The sequence below is a fragment of the Tetrao urogallus genome, assembly GCF_951394365.1.
Source record: "Tetrao urogallus genome assembly, chromosome: 13".
Taxonomy (NCBI): Eukaryota; Metazoa; Chordata; class Aves; order Galliformes; family Phasianidae; genus Tetrao; species Tetrao urogallus.
In genome coordinates this window covers 5,370,964-5,389,144 of record NC_136826.1, presented here as the reverse complement: position 1 = coordinate 5,389,144, position 18,181 = coordinate 5,370,964, and the positions used below count along the sequence as shown (strand labels likewise).

The following is an 18,181-nucleotide window of genomic DNA, read 5'->3' as shown; positions in this document are numbered from 1 at the left end:
CCCCAGACCTCTACACTGACATTGTGCTACCTTCTGTCTTGTCCTGGAGTGTAAATATTGTGAAACTCCTTTACAGGGATTGTGTCACAATCTGTATACAACATTTCCTGGAATCTCTGCTGAGGCAGAGAAAAAAAAGTAGGTTTTACAACCTAAGCTCTCTATGTCATGAAAACAGCAAGTTTGAATATGTTTCTGATTTCAGTAAAAAACATTGCACTAAGTTTCACTCACTTCACTGTCAAGACAGCCAAACCAACAGACATGAAATTTCCATTTTTCTTTATCTACCTGCTCAGAGGGACCTTGAATGTTCCATATACCTGCTTGAAGTATGTCAATACTGAGGGTACAATTCATATGCATTTTACCTGGTGGGCCAACAGGACCTGGTGGTCCTGGAGGTCCAGGTGGCCCTTGGCCTCCAATGCCAGGGATGCCTGGTGGGCCTGGAAGGCCTGGTGGTCCGCTTGGTCCAGGGTCACCTAAAAGAACATTCTTGCTTAGTTAAATAGTGAACTCAATTCAGAGATTTTTTACCTTTGGATGTATAGTAATGCTTGCATATTGTTTCTGAAATCTTGTTTTTGCAAGCAAAATAAATATGGATCTGATACAGGAAAAAAAAAATACACCTCAAAGGCAAGCCAGAGATTTGCTCTCTCTTTCTCTCTGGAATATACAGAGTTTACATTTCTATACTACACAGGGACAGATAGTTGCATCATAATCCACACCTAACTTAACAGATGCTCCTTAGTAAACTGGACATACTCCACAGTGTAGTACAGGTAATTATTAATAGAACAATAGGAGTTCATCAGTTGCTGACACACTGTTCTTCTACGCACAGAGTATCAAAAATGACCATTACCCTACTGCAAGTTTTACTCCCACAGAAACATGATTTGTCTCTAGATGACGGACTTTCAGAGACTGAACCACAAGTTGGTATCTACTCTCTTGCTTACTTGCCTTTTGAGAATACAAGTTTCCTTTTACACAGGGAACTCTGCTTTGGAAAAATGGATTCTGAAGTAATTGCCATGTGATTCCTATTGCATTAACAGTTTTTAAGCTCAAAAGAGAACAGAAAAGGGGAGACTTCTCTATACCTTTTGGTCCTGGAGTTCCATCAAAACCCGCCCGTCCTGGAAGTCCAGGGTTTCCTGGGAAGCCAGGATCACCTTTAGGTCCCTGAACTCCTTTTATGCCTGGTGGTCCTGGGGGTCCAGGTGGTCCTGGAACTCCAAATCCACGATCCCCCTGTAACAAATTCAAATCACCAGATTTTAAAATGAAGGTTTCTGAGTTTTGTCTCTCCTGGGAAGTGCTAGAGCAGTAAAGGAAAAACACACATCATCTCAAGAATTAGTTTCTTTTTGTTTACACTCATTCAAGCTTCAAGTAGAGACTTCCTCACCATGAAAAGCTAACAACAAGAGGTGAGAACCTCCCTACCTATCAAACTTCACAGATGCAAAAGAACTTTCAATAAAATGAACCTTTACATTAAAAAAGCAAGCACAGACCTTCTGGCCTGGGAAACCAGGTGGTCCTGGAGGTCCATCTAGGCCAGGGCGACCTGGAGTTCCTGGAGCTCCGGGTGGGCCTGGAGTCCCTGGGAAACCTACACAAGACTTAATGGTTAGGGCAGCAGAGGAAAGGATATCAGAGACCATCAGAACAACTCTTCCAAAAATGTTCAGGTAACATGAAAAGTGATTCCAGAAAAGCTCCAGGATAATCAGGAAGTACCCTTTTGGCTGAGACAGCTTTGAGTATGCAGTCTTTTGCACAGAGGATCTGTGCTCTCCTCTGATCAGAGTCCCACTCGCCTTGCTGTGTGTTCTAACACCAATTATAAACAGTTTACATCCGGAACAATAAAATCCTGAGAGAACATTTGGAAATCATTTATCAATAGCTCAATCTTTCATAATTTCTCAAAGCTTTTTCCATTTGCTTTTGCATCCTTGGATTAGTGAAAAATGCAAGCTACCACAAAGGAGCAGTACAGAGAACAGAGGAATGAGAGCTCAGCACATGGTTTTTTTGCTGCCATTTCTGTAAGTCTAAAGATGTGAAGAGGCACAGTCCTTAGTGTCCCCTCTTTCAGATGTTAAGTACAGCAACATAGTTGCAAACATACCTTTTGGGCCTGGTGGACCTGGAAGTCCAATGCCAGGAATACCTGGCTCTCCCTTTGCACCTGGGATGCCTGATAAGCCACGCTGACCTGGCTGACCAGGATCCCCTGTAAAAAGAAGAAAGTCAAATTAGTTACCAAAAATCAATCATATGGAAAACAAACTGCTCTTGGAATCCCATAGACTGGTAAAGTTGCTGCTTCACCTGGAAGACCTGGGTCACCATTTCTTCCTGGAGGACCAGGGGGACCAGGAACTCCTGGTTCTGTAATAGTCTGACCAGGGTCACCTTTTGGACCTGAGACAGAAAAGAATAAATTTATATCAGTCAATGGAATTTTCTTCTCTGTATTTGAGTAGAAAGAAAAGTTGCTAGCCATATCTCAGGCTTAGGAAGAACATAAACACCACAAAGACTTTACCTAATAGGCTATCTGACTCTGAGCCCCATACAGCACTTATAGGCTTAGAAGCATTATTTATGTAAGAGTTTTCTGGAAGATCATTTTTTAGCTTCTTCCAAGGTACCATGATGTGAATAGTACTTTCCATAGGCAACTTCAGTACAACTTCCTTAGGATCTGTGCAGCTGACAAAGAAGTAACAAAAGCTAACCCTTGTTTCTAAAAGCAGTTGTGGTCACATCATAATTAAGCGTACACATGGAAGATACAGTGCATTTCTACTCAAGCAAATTAAAAAGTAGAAGCTTCTCTAGAGGTCAGAGCAGAAGGGAAAGTTATATTCCTATAGTAATATGAAATTCCAGCTCACTTTGCAATTCTGTGGTCACTTTCAATAAGGGAGCGTACAAATGCCTTTGAGAAAAGCTTAAATGCAGCATTATGTTCTGAGAACTGTCCAGAGCCCATGGAGAAAAACTTACAGCTTCTGTTCAAGAACACACAGACACTAACTCACCAGGAACTCCAGGAGGCCCTGGACGACCTGATACACCTTGGATGCCCTTTTCACCAGGTGAACCTTGTGGACCGAAACCAGGAGGTCCAGGAAGCCCTTTGTCTCCAGGAAGACCTGGTACTCCTGGGTCACCTGGAATTCCCATTTCTCCTTTGAATGCAACACTGCCCTGAAAATAAAAACAGCAGTATAAAAAAAGGGGAACATCTGAATTATTTAATTTGCTCTGCTTTGAAATTATTTGACAACTTTCTTCCTTCTAACCTGCATGGCCATTAGCTGTCAGCATCTTAATAACATGGTAAAGACAAGACTTAAACCTAATTAATTCTTCATGCTATGTAGGTGAAATACAGAGAACAATGGAAAGGACCAACTGATATCATCTAAGAGGCACTGACAGGTGGCAGGCACTACTCAGAGTATCATCACTAGATTAGCATCTACCGAAGAGAATTATTGAGTTAATCACATTAAGAAAAATCTGCATTTGTCAGTCCTCTTATCTGCACAATCCCAAATGCACCCAAAACATGTATCCAATCAAGAGATCATAAAATGGGACTCACAGGCTCCCCTTTAGGGCCAGGCAGACCTGGCAATCCATCTCGTCCAGGAGTGCCATCTATTCCAGGAAGACCTGGAGGTCCAGGGAAGCCAGGGTCTCCTTTGTCACCTTTCATTCTTGGTGAAGCCAAGACATCCCCAGGGTCTCCTTTAGGACCAGGTCTCCCAGGAGCACCTGGTGGCCCTGGGAATCCCTGAGGGAAAACAAATAAACAACTTCTTTATCCTTTCAAGTCATGTCTGAGATTGGCACAACATAGGAATTGTGTTCAAACTAGCTAAGGGACACACCAAAAAGTATTCATATAAGACAAGAATTTGTACACAGATCTATCAGACGCAAGACAAATGAGATGTTCTGTTTTCCCAGTGAAACATAACAGTGTCACTTACTGGTGGCCCTACAAGGCCAGTTAATCCTGGAAGCCCCTTTTCACCTTTTGGCCCAGGAAAACCAGGAGAACCTGAGTAGTGCAGGAAAAGATAAAAAAGACATTAAAATATAGAAGCTGTAAATATGAAACACGCTGTTTGCACAAGATAATAGGCTAAACTGTTTAAAATCGGGTAAGGTTTAGTAAGTGAGTTTGATTTTACTTGGGCAGAACAAAACCCATAACTCAAAAACATTCCACTTTAAAAGTTCCAGCTCTTCTATCATTCAGAAACAGCAAGTAGCAGATTTTTTTTTCTCTTTCAGCTAAATCTACAGCAAGCCATGTACCTTCAAGAGGCAGAATGCTTGTAAGCCTGTCTTTGATCAGAAAATTACTATTTTTGAAACTAGATTTAAAAAAGTGAGTGCTTATTTTACACATATGCAGCCTGTTTCCTTCTTATAGTCCCCAGCTGGGCGAGACAGGACACAAGCCACCTATATGCCTGAGACTGCAACTGTGCATCTGAATTTGAACACAATAAACAAATACTCAAATCTGAAGGTGGCTTAGTGGAATATATTACGTAAAATAGTGAAGACTACAACCTTACCTGGACTACCTGGAGGTCCTGGTGGTCCTCTCTCACCAGGAGGCCCAGATATTCCAGTTCCTATACAATTGAAGCATGTGTCTCCTTGGTCACCTACAAAGAGTTGCATTAAAAAAAGAATACTTGAGCATCAGATCTCAGAAAATATTAAAAACTCTTGCTACAGATCTGTAATATCAGGTCCAAAATGACAATTTGATGTAACAATTTGATAACTTAAATATCAGAATGCTTCCCTGATGAAGGCAAAACTGAAGCTTTTTGGTCACTGTGAATCAGACAAATAATACATATGGTTAGAATGTATTTAGGATAGTGTAGTATGAAACAAAACAAAAGAAAAGCTTACAAAAATGAAGAATAAAACTGAACCTTTTTCTTGGCAATTAGTCACCTTTTCAGTAGGATCTCAACACTTCAAACTAAAATCCCAAAACACATACACTAAAATCCTGAAATTTAATTAAGATCCAAGAGGGCAAAAATCAATACTGGGAACGTTTGGTTGACTTGACAATACACTTAACATGCATACAATTAAAACAAAAAAAGTAGTTTTTTCCACAAAGTTTAAAAATTTCATTCATATACAGACTTTTCCATGACATTTACCACTGTATTAACTAAAAGACTTCATTAAGGTTAATTAATTAATCCTTACAAAATCCATGTTTGAAATGAGTACAGAATTAAGTGAGATGCTCAAAGTCATCTAAGATGTCCATGGATGAGCCAGGAAAAGATTCTCACTTACCCATATCAGCATCCTCATTGCAAGGTTGTCTTTTTGGAGACAAGGATACACATTAAAGATACCTTTCTTTTCCTCACCAAACAAGCAGACAAACTCATTCTAGACTGACCAACCCAAATAATGAATCTTCTATTTAGAATTTCAATGCTGCTTTCCTTACAAAATGTTGCGTTTATTCATGTTCTAACATTCTCACATGGAGTTGGCAACCGCTGTTACAAGTATTTTGAGATTCTATCTATCTGGAAAGTACTTCAAAATCCAAAGCTACATTTCACATTAATGATTACCCATGCAAGGCTCACATGCAAATTGGTTACACCCTCAGTCATTTTGAGATTCCAGTGCTCTCATGCTAAAGGAGATGCTATCCTAAGTCCTAACAAAATAGACTTCTTACTCATAAACACAAAACATCTACAGTCAACCCTACCAGGAAGAGGCACTGTTTACCCTTATTTAATGCAACCTTTATACTGTTTAACAAGCTTTAACAAAAAGAGAGGAAAAAAAACCCCAAAATATAGCCATGACACTGCACCTTTTTGGCCTCTCTCTCCAGCAAAGCCTTGTTGCCCTGGAATTCCTGGAGGACCTGGTGGACCCTGCTCACATAACCCTTCACCTAAGAAGAAGCAGGAAGGATTTCATGATCAAACTGTGTTAGAATACATGTGTTCTGCTAAAAAAAAAAAAAAAAAAAAAAAAAAAGTACCTTGTATATACATATACAGGACTGCCACAGCTCATGAATGTAATCTAAACTCAAAAGAAAACTATCTGTTGATACTACACAACCGCCATCAGGTTTCCTGCAAAACCTCTTTCCCACAGGCTGTACACGTCCACCTCTACACTACATTTAGCTTCAGACCATAGAAGCATGTGTATGAAATGTAATCAGTTTGAGGAGACTCAAAATGCCAATGCCATTTAGACACTGGATTCCTCTTTGAACCATGTTAACCCCTCTCCATCAGTTCAATTTCTCAAGTCCATCTCCCATTCCCTAGCTTTCTTTTCCCAAAAAGAGACAGGAGCTTTCATCCTAAACGTCCGCTAGAATATTTATCAAATTACACTGGAATTCTGACTCTCCTAGTGTCATAACCCCTCCAAGCATTTATTAGATGATATCATGAAAATTAAGTTTACTCAAGAAAGCATTAAAGTGGTTACCTCCTGCTCTATGTGGAAATTTTAGTGTGATTTTCATTAGTTGGATTAAAAAGGATTTAACATCAATTGGGAAAAAATATTTGATTTTATACAGCTGGGCTGGAACCAGTCTGGCCCTAGAGGACTATCATCACTATGTAAGTTTGCACAAAGGTCCTTCAATCTGATAAGATTTCTCTTCCTCCAATCTAGCTGAATGTCACAGATCAGTCAAGGCAGGGGCTCACTTGAGGTAGAAAGAGACATAATAAAACCAGAGTTCAACCCACACTAAATTCCCAAATTCTGTAATCATCTAGAGTACATCAGTTAGAACTCTCCTACAAATGTCCTGATTTGAGATGTGAGTGATTTGGGAGGCTGCATACAAATAGCTTGGAATCTCATGGGCTTCAGCTGCTGATAAATCATATATTTGGAGGAAAAGTTAACAAAAAAATAAACAACAATAAATGAATGTCAAAAAACTGTTCAGTCTCTTTGTTGTCTATAGGGTAATCACTTACCAGGAGGAACAGATGGTGCAGGTGGTCCTGGAGGACCTGGAGGCCCTGGAGGTCCCCGTGGTCCATCAAGTCCTGGTTGTCCAGGAATGGAAACACCAGGTAAACCTGGATCTCCCTTCTGCCCTCTCTCACCAGGTAAGCCGGGTGGGCCAGGAGGTCCAACAGTAGTGATCCCTAAGATGGGAAGAACTCAATTTCCTTAGAGCTCAAAGGTTTAAGCTATTAAAATGTTTAAACTACCCTTTTTATAAAGATGACATTGACATGAGATGAATAACATGCTACAGGTAAATCTATATCTTTCCATGCAAGTACAAGTAATGCTGTAATATTTTTTTATGGAAAGAAAATCTGCATGTTGATGTGCACTGTTTGACACACACATATTTTGCATTTTTCAGACATCTTATTTGAAAAATTGACCCAAGATTCATTAACTATGCAAACTTTGACAAAGAAAAAACAAAACCAGGACATGTGGAAGTGGGGCTGATGAAAAAAAAAAATAAAATTATATGCTGCAGCACTACAGCCATTTTCTGTACATATATAACATAAACACAAGTATCACTATGCATTCCCACTGTAGTAGGCTGAGATCACCTCTTTGTTTAGGACTGGTCAATCTATACCAAAGACTAGATTTGATGGCCAGGTACCAGATTCCAGTACACAACAGTTTCTCTGAATAATGCAATGGATAATGTACATTATAGGTAAGAGATAAGACATAAATTAAGCCCAAGGCCATAAAGCTAGTATCTGTTTGACAGCCTTGATGATTAGCGTTTTTTGTTCCCCACAGCAGGTAATGAATGTTCAGATTTCCTCGTACTTATTCCACAATCTAAGAACATTTAAAGGTAGCTCTAAGTAGTTTTGCTTTCACTTTTTGATTAGTCTATCTGCCAAAAGGAGAGCAAAAAGACCACAAAATTAAACATCCATTCATACATTTGAATATACAAATTGTTTTTATGCTTGTTGTCCTACCTGGAGAACCTGGCAAGCCAGGTGGGCCTGGCCTACCAGAGAATCCACGCTCCCCTTTGGCTCCTGGGAGTCCTGGCAATCCTTTGCTACCTTTTGGTCCCACTGTTGCATCAATGCCTGGTCTTGTAATGACCTGTAATTGTTTCACATTTATGTGAAAAAAGGCTTCAATTACAAGGCAAGAAAAGAGTTGGAAACATAAAGAGATGTAAGGGAAGAAAAGATCAATGTCCTTTGAACTTAATTCCAATGACAGGGTATTCTTCCCACTTCAATGAATTAACATAGTAAAATTTCAGTAAGAAGTTCTCCCCCCACAGAAAGCATCTTTCTGTCAGGAGAACATTGAATAAACTTCAGTGAAACTTTCTCAATTTCTGCTGTTTTGAGGTTATAGTCTAGCATTGTTTTTGTAAGCTAGTAAATCTCAGAGCACAGGATCTATTAAGAAAGAGGGATATAATTGATTGAGGGATATAATATCAGTGAGCATATGAAATCTTTGCTGGTTCTGCCAGTTTTTGTTTATACCTGGACATGCAAGCTCACTGTCACCCCAGAACTATGATGAACTAACGCAGTCAACTAAACGCAGAAAGAAAAGATCACCAACTTACACTTCCAGGAGGACCAGGAGGACCAATGTCACCTTTTTCACCCTACCAATGAAATCAAAAGCATTTTTTACTGTATATTATTATGCAAGATAATAATTGCAGATATTCCTCAACATTTTAACAGCACAGGCAATGCAGCTACTGCTCAGTCAGAACCAAACTCAGTGATGAGAGGTTTTCAAGCTACTATAGTAATGATGAGAAATAACTTGGCATACCTTTTCACCATCTCTTCCTGGAACACCATTTACTCCAGGTCCACCAGGCAAACCCTTCAAGAAAATAATTATGCTCAGACCTTCTCCATATCAGAAGAAAAACTTAAAGATCTGGTGAGATTGAAAATGTATGAGGTACTCACATCTCTACCAGGCTGACCAGGTTCTCCATCTTTGCCCGGCTTTCCCTTCAAAAACAAACATGCGTGGAAATAAAATGCTTCAGTGGTGAAGAAATCTTGTGGAAACAATTTACTGACTACCCATTTTTCAAAACAAAACAAAACAAAAACAGCCAAAAACACAAAAACAACCAAACCAAAACCAAACTCTCCAGAATGCAGTTCTTATTATCTATAGCTCAATGATACTAAACAACTATAACCAACTAAGTTATCTTAAAGGAGGTTTTCTTCTTGAAAATGAGAGCACAAAAACACAAGTCTAAAAAAAAAATTTAAAAAAAAAAAAAAAAAAGGTGACCAAATACAGCATAAAACAGTATTCAATTAACTATCACTGATTCTTTGCATTTAATAAACCCCCTTTAACATCAGAGAAACTCTTTGCTTGGAATACAGATCCTAACTTCCTAGACGCTACATTTAATTAGGAGATTAGTGTACTGTGACCATTCAAACTAAACCCAAACATTTGTGTGTTTAAATTTTAACTCTCCCTTAAGCTAAATGCAATTTTCCGAAGAACACTACCAAAATAAGAAGCTGAATTCTGCTTAGAGAAGTGACTTCCAAAAAACATACATTTTTGCTAAACAGATACACCATTGCTACAGTGAAAGTAGTGCAAGATCCATTTTACTCCAACCCATCCATTGGAAGAGTCAAACATAAGTCTGCTGTTAACATTACAGAATGAGAGACAACCGATGGAGCTTGACTACACTACTGATGAAGCTTCACTATAGTGCCATGATCAACTCTTAATCAGTAAGAAACTGATAATAAGAACAGACAGATACATGCACCAGAGTATGCTCTGATCTGTGCAGTCTTGAACATTAGTGATTCTGATTCTCAAAAATGAATTAAATTGAAATGGGTTTTAGTCATACAGAGTAACATGGAATGCTAAAATACAATTTTAAAGTCACTTAACAGCAAAATTGCATGTTGGATACGCAACATTCAGATAATAAGAACAAATACGTTGGTAAACTTTTAGCAGAAGGCATCTTTTATATCCCTTCAGGATTTCTATCCTTTTAGGTCTCTGTGGTTCCCAATTACTTTTGCAGAGAAAAGCAACTTGGAAAATACTATTCAAAATACAACAAGAGCCTCGGCTTTGTAAATCTGCCTAATTTCTCATGTGTATATGAGAAGACAAACCAAACCTCGCCTATAAATCTCAGCAACTAAGAAGAATTTTATCTAGAATGCCAAAGATTTATCTTCCACAATCTTTAATCCCTATGGACACTGAAAAAAAAAAAAAAAAAAATCTATCACCAGCTTGTTTCTAAGCAGTGTTCATAATATTGTCTGATTAACCCGTGCGAGATCTGTGTCTTAGTTTTCAAAGGGGCCCATTATGTTGATGTAACTATAAGTTCAGAAGCTATGAAAGTGAAAATACAGATTGCTTTGAGCTGGTCGCTGCTTATATTTCTTTGCCAGTCCAATTCATGTTATTTTCATCCTACTTCTTAACACCTCTGATCGTCCTCAGATTTTCTGAGCTGTGATGTTAAAATAAATTTCAACTTCAGGATGGACAGAGTGTACACAGAGGAACAAAGTGATTAATACTGTCCCCAGATGCAGCTAGCCTGACTTGGCCCGTCTCCAGTTAGTACGTAAACAGAAGTGGTTGCTTGAGGTGTGATAAATGGACTTTTGGTCCATTTATCCAGTGTTCAGAGACTTCTTTTAGTGGCTTATCTTACAGATAAATACACTGAGAATGAGCTTACACAGACCATCCTAAAAAGACCTCACACTGCTTGGGCAACTCAGCAAATGACTAACTGAATGAAGCCTTCTCTAAAAGGAAATAGGAAACCACTGCTTCAGCCAACTAGTCCAGGAACTTTGAAGAAGTCTTCCTTGTGTAACCAGATAACATCATTAAAATCAGGTTTTCTTGTTCCTAAAACAAAGATGTACATGTAGATAATTCTATAAGAAAGTCCTGAGAGATCCACATCTAGAAGCACTGCTGTGAACCAGATGCATCACAAACTTGTTTACTAGGTTACAGGAAAAAAAAAAAGTTTATTACCCAGAGGCTGAAGGCCTCACCTGATTTCAACATTTGCTTTATTCTCAAAGATTACATTGATTGGAAAAATAAATGTTTGGTTAAATAGACTACTTACTCTTTTGCCTGGCTCTCCTTGCTCACCTTTTTCACCCTTTATGCCACCGGGAAGACCCTGAACATACAAACATAATCTTAAATTGAGCCCATAAACCTGAGCTGAATTAATTTACAGTTTTTGAAGAGATGCAATGAAAAAGAACTAGAATAGGTCTACTCACAGGAGGGCCTTGTGGCCCTGGAAGTCCTGGTGGCCCTGGATCACCTGGAATACCCTGTCAAACACGGGCAAAAGAAAAAGATGATTAAAGCCTCCATTATTCCATAGTGTCTCCATTTTTTATATATTAAATATATATATAAATATAATATAAAAAAATATATATTGTATATATAATGTATATATATACACACATTTATACATACATACATACATATATATATATATATATATATGCACATATTCTTGCTATCATTAGAATTTCAAGGAGCCACATCAATCCTTCACTTGTGCAGATCTTCAAGTGAAACTTTAATTTTTATTAAATGTTCATCCTGATCATTTAGATGATCCGCTCCACTAGGACACAGCTGACTCCTGTGGGTACTGCAGCTGTTGTTCTGGTGGTCTACAGATGCTATATAATAAGGTAAGGATGGAAGGAAGGATGAAAGAAGGACATAAGATAAAGGATGGAAGACAGAAAGAAAGAAAAGAGGGGAACAAATGCAAAATCCTGCTGAAATTACAGGAAGAACAGTTGTTGTTGCTTGTAACTACTGAAAATGTGAGGCCACTAGGATCAATACAGAAAATTGTCACAGGATCTCTACATGAAAAATTAAGGGTTTCTATTTTGTTTTGTTACACCCTTGTAACAATAATCTAGACAAAACACTACAGGCAATTCAATCCACAAAAGCTTTCTGTGCATTTTTATGTTGTTGTTGTTCTCCCCTTCCTGGTGGACTCCCAGACTTTTTAAAAGCCCATCTTTACAGTTGATCCTCACCAGAGATCACAGGGGATTCACACCAGAACCTTGTGTATACTTTACAAAAAAATACATGTAATGTAGAATTTTTTTTACTGATTTTGTTCTATCAAGTATAACCTGTATTAAAACATAAACAAATCTTTAAACTTCAAAATCATCGTGAGTGTTGGTCAAAGATAAATGCTTTATAAGGCAAGTAGCTAGAATGCTTTGATTTTGTACATTCATATACCTGTACTTCAGCAGAATTAGTCCTTCAGATACCCCTGATGACAGAGACAAATGGCTCAGGACCGTAATAAAAATCAGCTGAATATTTACTTCAACTACAGTGCAGTAAAAATAAAAGTAAAAATTAAAAAATATTAAAAAAGAGCTAAAACCAGACTGAAACCTTTTTAGGATGACTGCACACTGAAAATGTGCCTCAGTGGATACCTTGGTGGTGCTCAATGTTCTTCAGAAATGAAGAGTAACAAAAGATTGTAATCAAGATATAGGGCAGTAGAACTGTTCTGCACTGACAACATAAAATACTGCTGCCTACTAAAGCTTTCTTCTGATGCATTCCTCAAGAGGAAAAGGTGAAAAGTAAGAAATTGACCCAAACACAGATAGAAGAAACTAACAGTTCAAAATTACATAGTAGCTCTATCACCACAGTGATATTTTCAAAACAATCATAGCATAGAAACAACCATTCACCACTCTTGCGTCAAAGTATCTGCCTTCAACCTTCTACTGCTTGTACTATTCGGGGTGGTTTTTGAGCACACCACAGAAATTTCAAAGAAAAAATAAAATCCAGGCACCTATAATGACACTGGTGGTGCTCAGCTTGTCTGTAACTCGAACCCAGAATCAAACAGACGGCACTAAGAAATGATCCCCAGTGAAGTAGAAAGGAAAAAACATAACCTCAAAAATGACAACTCTCACAATGACTTTCTGGCATTTGCAGTGGGAAAGAACCCATATAAATCAAACCAAGAGTTCGAGCTTACTGCCACAGTATGGATTGATGTTACTTTTGAGAGTCCAGAAACAGGAAAAGCACTTATTCGTACCACAAGTAAGAAAGATCTTGTGGCATGACTAAGGGAATCAAAAAAAAAAAGAAAAAAAAGAAAAAAAAGAGAGAAAAGTAATTTAAGCTAAAACTTTTAAGACTTCTTCACAATGGATGACTAAGCTGGTTAATTAATGGGAATCATAATCCCTACAATTTTGACAATCTCAGCCTGGGTGTTTCAAGGGAAGACTTCAACTGCTTTTACCATTACTATAAGTCTCCTTTGAGACAGCTTCTTCCATAGGATAGTTACTTTATTAAGAGAAGTAACTGAGCTAATGTGACTAGCATGCTTTCTATTGAAGGAAAACTACTTCGGCCCAAAACATTCTGTGCTTTAAGAAAAATAACAGAAGCTCTATACAGTCAGTAGAACGTATGCGTATATGAGCCAAACCAATGCAGACTTCAGTAATCACATCTTGATTATAGATGGATATAGCTTCCCATTTACCTGATCTCCTTTCTGAAACTCAATGTCATTTGGTCTCTTCTGTTCTCCAATTTGTCCTGGTGGCCCTGGAGGTCCTTGGAGACCTTGTTCACCCTAACGTGTAAGAAGATGGCAGTTTGATACAGGTAGTAAATCCCAAAATGGCGAGGATAGGTATTTTGAAAGTGAAAAGCAAACATCATTATCATCACCTACTCACTTTTTCACCTTTAGGTCCTTGGAAATTCAAGCCCATATTACCCTGCAAAAAGTAAATCTTGTCAGCCCTCAGAATTCACAAATGAACAGAAAGAAAAACAAAACAACTCCAATCACCATCAGCAAAAGACGGAAAATACCTTAGGTCCTGGTAGCCCTGGTGGACCAGGAGGTCCCTAATAAAAAAATGAAAACAAAAGTTACTCTTCCAAGCACTTTGCATGTCCTCTTGTGAAAAAATGAATTGTTTAGAACTAAACTGCATAGATACATGAGAAATGAGCTCTTCCTTTAAGCGAGATGTTCATTAAAAGATTAAAAACTCAGTCTAAATAAGCTAAATCTTAACTCTCAGGTTTAACGCCAATACGGTCTGCAGAAAGATTCAGGCTAATTTAAAGTAAAAAGAGCTCTGTGAACAGGCTGAATGTTTCAAAGGCATCGCATTGAGATGTGCACAATAGCAGCTCCAGGGTCAACTGAGTGCATGGTTGCTACTGTCTTCATATCAAGTTATGACTAAAGTAATCTCTGCATTTTGCCCATTGCTTCTGAGGACATGGAAATAAAGAAGCAACTGCCTTCTTTACCATTTTGTGGTTAACAGGCTAAGAAACTTACTGTCAAACCTGGGGGCCCTGGAGGACCAACTGGACCTGGTATTCCCATGGGACCAGGTGGACCCTGTTGAAAAAATGAAGGAAGCTATCAGAGGCAGTGTTTATGGAAAAAGACCACAAGGGGACAAGTGTGAGACCTCCAAGGTAGAAACAAAACAACAAAACAAACAAACAAAAAAAAAAACCAACAACAAAAAGCAACAAACCAAAATTAAACACCAAACGCACAGCTGGCATCCTACAGATGTCAAATCAAAGGAGCTGACCTCTAACTTACCAATTTGCTCTAGATGAAAAGCCTAAAGAAGTGTAAGCTGTGTGAAAACTGTTCTGCTCTCTACATCAATACATCTCTTTGGCTTGGATAAAGCAAAGCTTTTTTGTTTGTTTTGAACTACTTTTGTTGTTTCTTTCTCTTGAATGCACTGAGAGAGAACAACAAAACACTTTGTATTTGATTCCATCCAAAAGCAGACAATAGGAAAGAACAGATCAGAGAAACAGAAATGCTAACAGGCTCAATCTGGTCAGAACAGTCTGAGGTTTGCCTTTCTGTAGCACGAAATGGGAATCTCTGGCTTCTGTCCAGCACAGACCGATTGACTCATTTCTGCTTCCCTTGTCCTTCCCGCTAAAGTAATGAATGGTTCAGAGGGGAAGCACAAGGCTGAAGTCACTGCATGTTTTCACAGAAGACTGCTGGGGGAACAGAAACACTGCTCAGGAGATGCAACATGAGGAGAACAACTGAGACATTACCCTCTCTTCCCCCCAGTGAAAATAGTGGCTACAGCCCAGAAGTGCAGATTATTACTCACTTCACCTCAGAGTAAGGAAGGAAAGGGAGCTCCAGAATTAATACAGAGAATATCTGGGAAGTGGCGACAGGAAGGGGAAATAGTGAAGCAAGTCAATAACTTGGCATACTGCTGTCTGCTGGACACTGCTTTCCTGAGTAGGGGACTTCTCTGTCCTCTGTGGGCCACCCTAATAAGAGCAACACGAAGCACTTCTGAAGCCTTCCTCACAGCATAAACTAGAGGTACAGTAAATGTGAGCCTTGCCCTTTCACGTACACATAGGGTTCCCTAGCATCAAATGTTCCAACTGCGCTGTAATTGAAGTACTCTTCCTTTTACATCTTTGGTAAAACAAGTCTAACAGAACTTTATTCAACTTACAGGTATCCCTGGAAGACCTGGAAATCCTTGGTCACCCTTATGTCCTGGCAGCAAGGATGTAATTATTTCACCTGGCTCGCCCTAGAAGAAAACCAGCTGGCTTTTAATTATTAGCATATTCAACAAATTTTTATCACCATTCTGACTCCAAAGGATGAAAAAAAAAACAACTCTTAAAACTATGAGAGAATTAGAGTTATTAGAGTTATGTAGAGCCACGTATGTACGCTCCAGCTTAAAATTTAAGCACTAGATTCTCCAAGAAATACCTCTTTTGATTAGATTCATCATTGCATATTTAGAGAATTCTTTAAATGGCTAAACTACCATCTGCTAAGGCTTCTCTTTTTGTGTGTGTACAAATATATTAGCATTGATCTAAATTCCAAACGACCATAGGGGATTGAAATATAAATGCTTCACAAAAGAGACATTCAAGATCCACATACAGAAAACTTCAATGACGTGACGGAAAGAAGGCTTTCAGCTTTTTCCAGTGTCCAACTTCATGATACTAATATTGTGTATGCTACTATAACAGTCACACTTCATGACCTAAAGTAAAGTATTTATTACTGATTTCAACTCACATCTTTGTTTTCTGTGTAAATGTTATGACCAGCTAGCATTGTAATACCTGCACAATGACTGGGATGAAAGGGGCTGAGAAAGGCAGTTTAGTTTAATAGTCATCATTTCCCAGTACCAATGCGTTACGCTGTCCTGTCAGGGGTTTAATGGAATAACTCCGTGTGTGTGGGGTCAGGCTTCCTTTTAAATAGATGTGAATCAAAACTAATGTTTTGACTCATGCTCAAATAGGCCATGAATACAGTAACAAAAAACCCCAAGCAAACAACAACAACACAACCCCCCCTCCAAACTGACAAGGAATCCTCAAAGGTTCCAAATCAGATCATGAGACTATTTACACTAGGGGGAAAAAAAGTCATTTACGTAAGTAATCTAAACAGTAGGGAAGGACATTTCCAAAAGAAATGTAAGATGTTGCACTATTCCCTTTACTGGATACCTGAGTCACTATTGCTTAACCTCTACTTGCGTTTCTGAGTGCACACACAGACTACTGGAGCATTTAGATGTTTGTAGACCTTCTGTTAACTTGGTGCCTCTCAAAACAGGTGCTGTCCTTCACATTCCCAAGGGAATGAGTTTTGGAAAACAGTTTGAAGTCAAGCTAATGCAGTTTCTAGTTAGTTGCACTGGAATGACTTAGAAGCAATAAATTTTTTTGCAGAATTTCACTCCAGATTCCAATGGATGTATATGGTCTTGTAATGAAAGCAAGCAGCTTACTTTTGCCAGATCACACTGCACACTCATGCCTGGTTAGTACTTAGATGTAAGAGTAAAGAACACTTACCTTCATACCTGGCAGACCAGGGGGTCCCTTTTTTAAAAAGAAACAAAAAATGAAAGAAAGATCAACAGAAGTAAGTTCTTGGTATGTTATTTGCAAACCACTGATCAGATCTACTGCATGAGACAAGCATTAAAGAGAAAAGGAAAAAAAAGAAGTACTTTGACAGTAAATATTCAGCATTATATTTCCATTTACTAGCAATTTGCTTTTTTATTGCCTCCTATTATTCTGTCTGTTCAGTGCTCTGTTCAGCTCTGGGGCTCCCAGCATAAGGACATTGATCTGTTGGAGTGGGTCCAGAGGAGGCCACTAGGATGACCAGAGGGCTGGAGTACCTCTCCTTATGAAGACAGGCTGAGACAGTCGGGGTTCAGACTGAAGAAGAAAAGGTTCTGGAGAGACCTTATTAACGGCCTTCCAGTTACTTAAAGGGGGCCTAAAGCAAAGCTGGGGAAGGATTCTATCAGTGAGGATAGTGACAGGACAGGGGAATAGTTTTAAACTAAAAGAGGGGAGATTTAGATTAGATATTAAGATGTTCCACACAATGAGGGTGGTGAGGCACCGACAGTGCTGCCTAAAGAAGCTGAAAACATCCCATCCCTGGGGGTGTCCTAAGTCAGGTGGGATGGGGACTCGGGCATCCTGGTCTAGAGGAAAGCATCACTGTCCTTGGCCAGTGGGTAGAACTAGATCATCCTTTCAATCCAAACCATTCTATCTCTTCTGTCTCATTGATCATCACTAACACCATACACAAACACACACATATCAGAGGACAGTAACAAGACCTTCCCTCTCTGACACATAGGCATGCATTCGTATCTTTCTGCAGGTAGTAAATTATCTCAGCATGGGGGAATTCAAAAGGCTTTTTATTTGCTTTGCCACAGCATCCATCAGAAGAGCTCACTCTTTTGCTGGACATCTAAAATATTCTGATTAATCATAACCTGTTAACTGAGCTTTCACAGATTTAGGTAGGATTTTTTCAGTGGATTACAGGCAGCTGATCTGGAAAACTTGTACTTACAGGAGGCCCTTGTAAACCTGGAAAACCTGGACTGCCTGGGAATCCACGTTCTCCCTTAGGGTT

General features: G+C 38.9%; 1 protein-coding gene across 1 annotated transcript in view; it reads right to left on the bottom strand.

Moving 5' to 3' along the window:
- The window catches only part of COL4A5 (collagen type IV alpha 5 chain), a gene marked incomplete at both ends in the record, with an annotated part of 77,212 nt that overhangs the window by 25,220 nt on the left and 33,811 nt on the right, over positions 1-18,181 (bottom strand). Inside the window, 24 exons of the mRNA XM_079541962.1 lie at positions 372-485; positions 1,116-1,266; positions 1,533-1,630; positions 2,153-2,257; positions 2,356-2,448; positions 3,072-3,240; positions 3,641-3,832; positions 4,032-4,102; positions 4,629-4,721; positions 5,924-6,007; positions 7,068-7,241; positions 8,061-8,193; positions 8,678-8,719; positions 8,896-8,949; positions 9,039-9,083; positions 11,237-11,293; positions 11,400-11,453; positions 13,703-13,795; positions 13,902-13,943; positions 14,041-14,076; positions 14,522-14,584; positions 15,702-15,782; positions 17,086-17,112; positions 18,119-18,172. Coding sequence (XP_079398088.1) covers positions 372-485; positions 1,116-1,266; positions 1,533-1,630; positions 2,153-2,257; positions 2,356-2,448; positions 3,072-3,240; positions 3,641-3,832; positions 4,032-4,102; positions 4,629-4,721; positions 5,924-6,007; positions 7,068-7,241; positions 8,061-8,193; positions 8,678-8,719; positions 8,896-8,949; positions 9,039-9,083; positions 11,237-11,293; positions 11,400-11,453; positions 13,703-13,795; positions 13,902-13,943; positions 14,041-14,076; positions 14,522-14,584; positions 15,702-15,782; positions 17,086-17,112; positions 18,119-18,172 — 2,125 coding nt within the window. The remainder of the gene's footprint in view (positions 1-371; positions 486-1,115; positions 1,267-1,532; positions 1,631-2,152; positions 2,258-2,355; positions 2,449-3,071; positions 3,241-3,640; positions 3,833-4,031; positions 4,103-4,628; positions 4,722-5,923; positions 6,008-7,067; positions 7,242-8,060; positions 8,194-8,677; positions 8,720-8,895; positions 8,950-9,038; positions 9,084-11,236; positions 11,294-11,399; positions 11,454-13,702; positions 13,796-13,901; positions 13,944-14,040; positions 14,077-14,521; positions 14,585-15,701; positions 15,783-17,085; positions 17,113-18,118; positions 18,173-18,181) is intronic.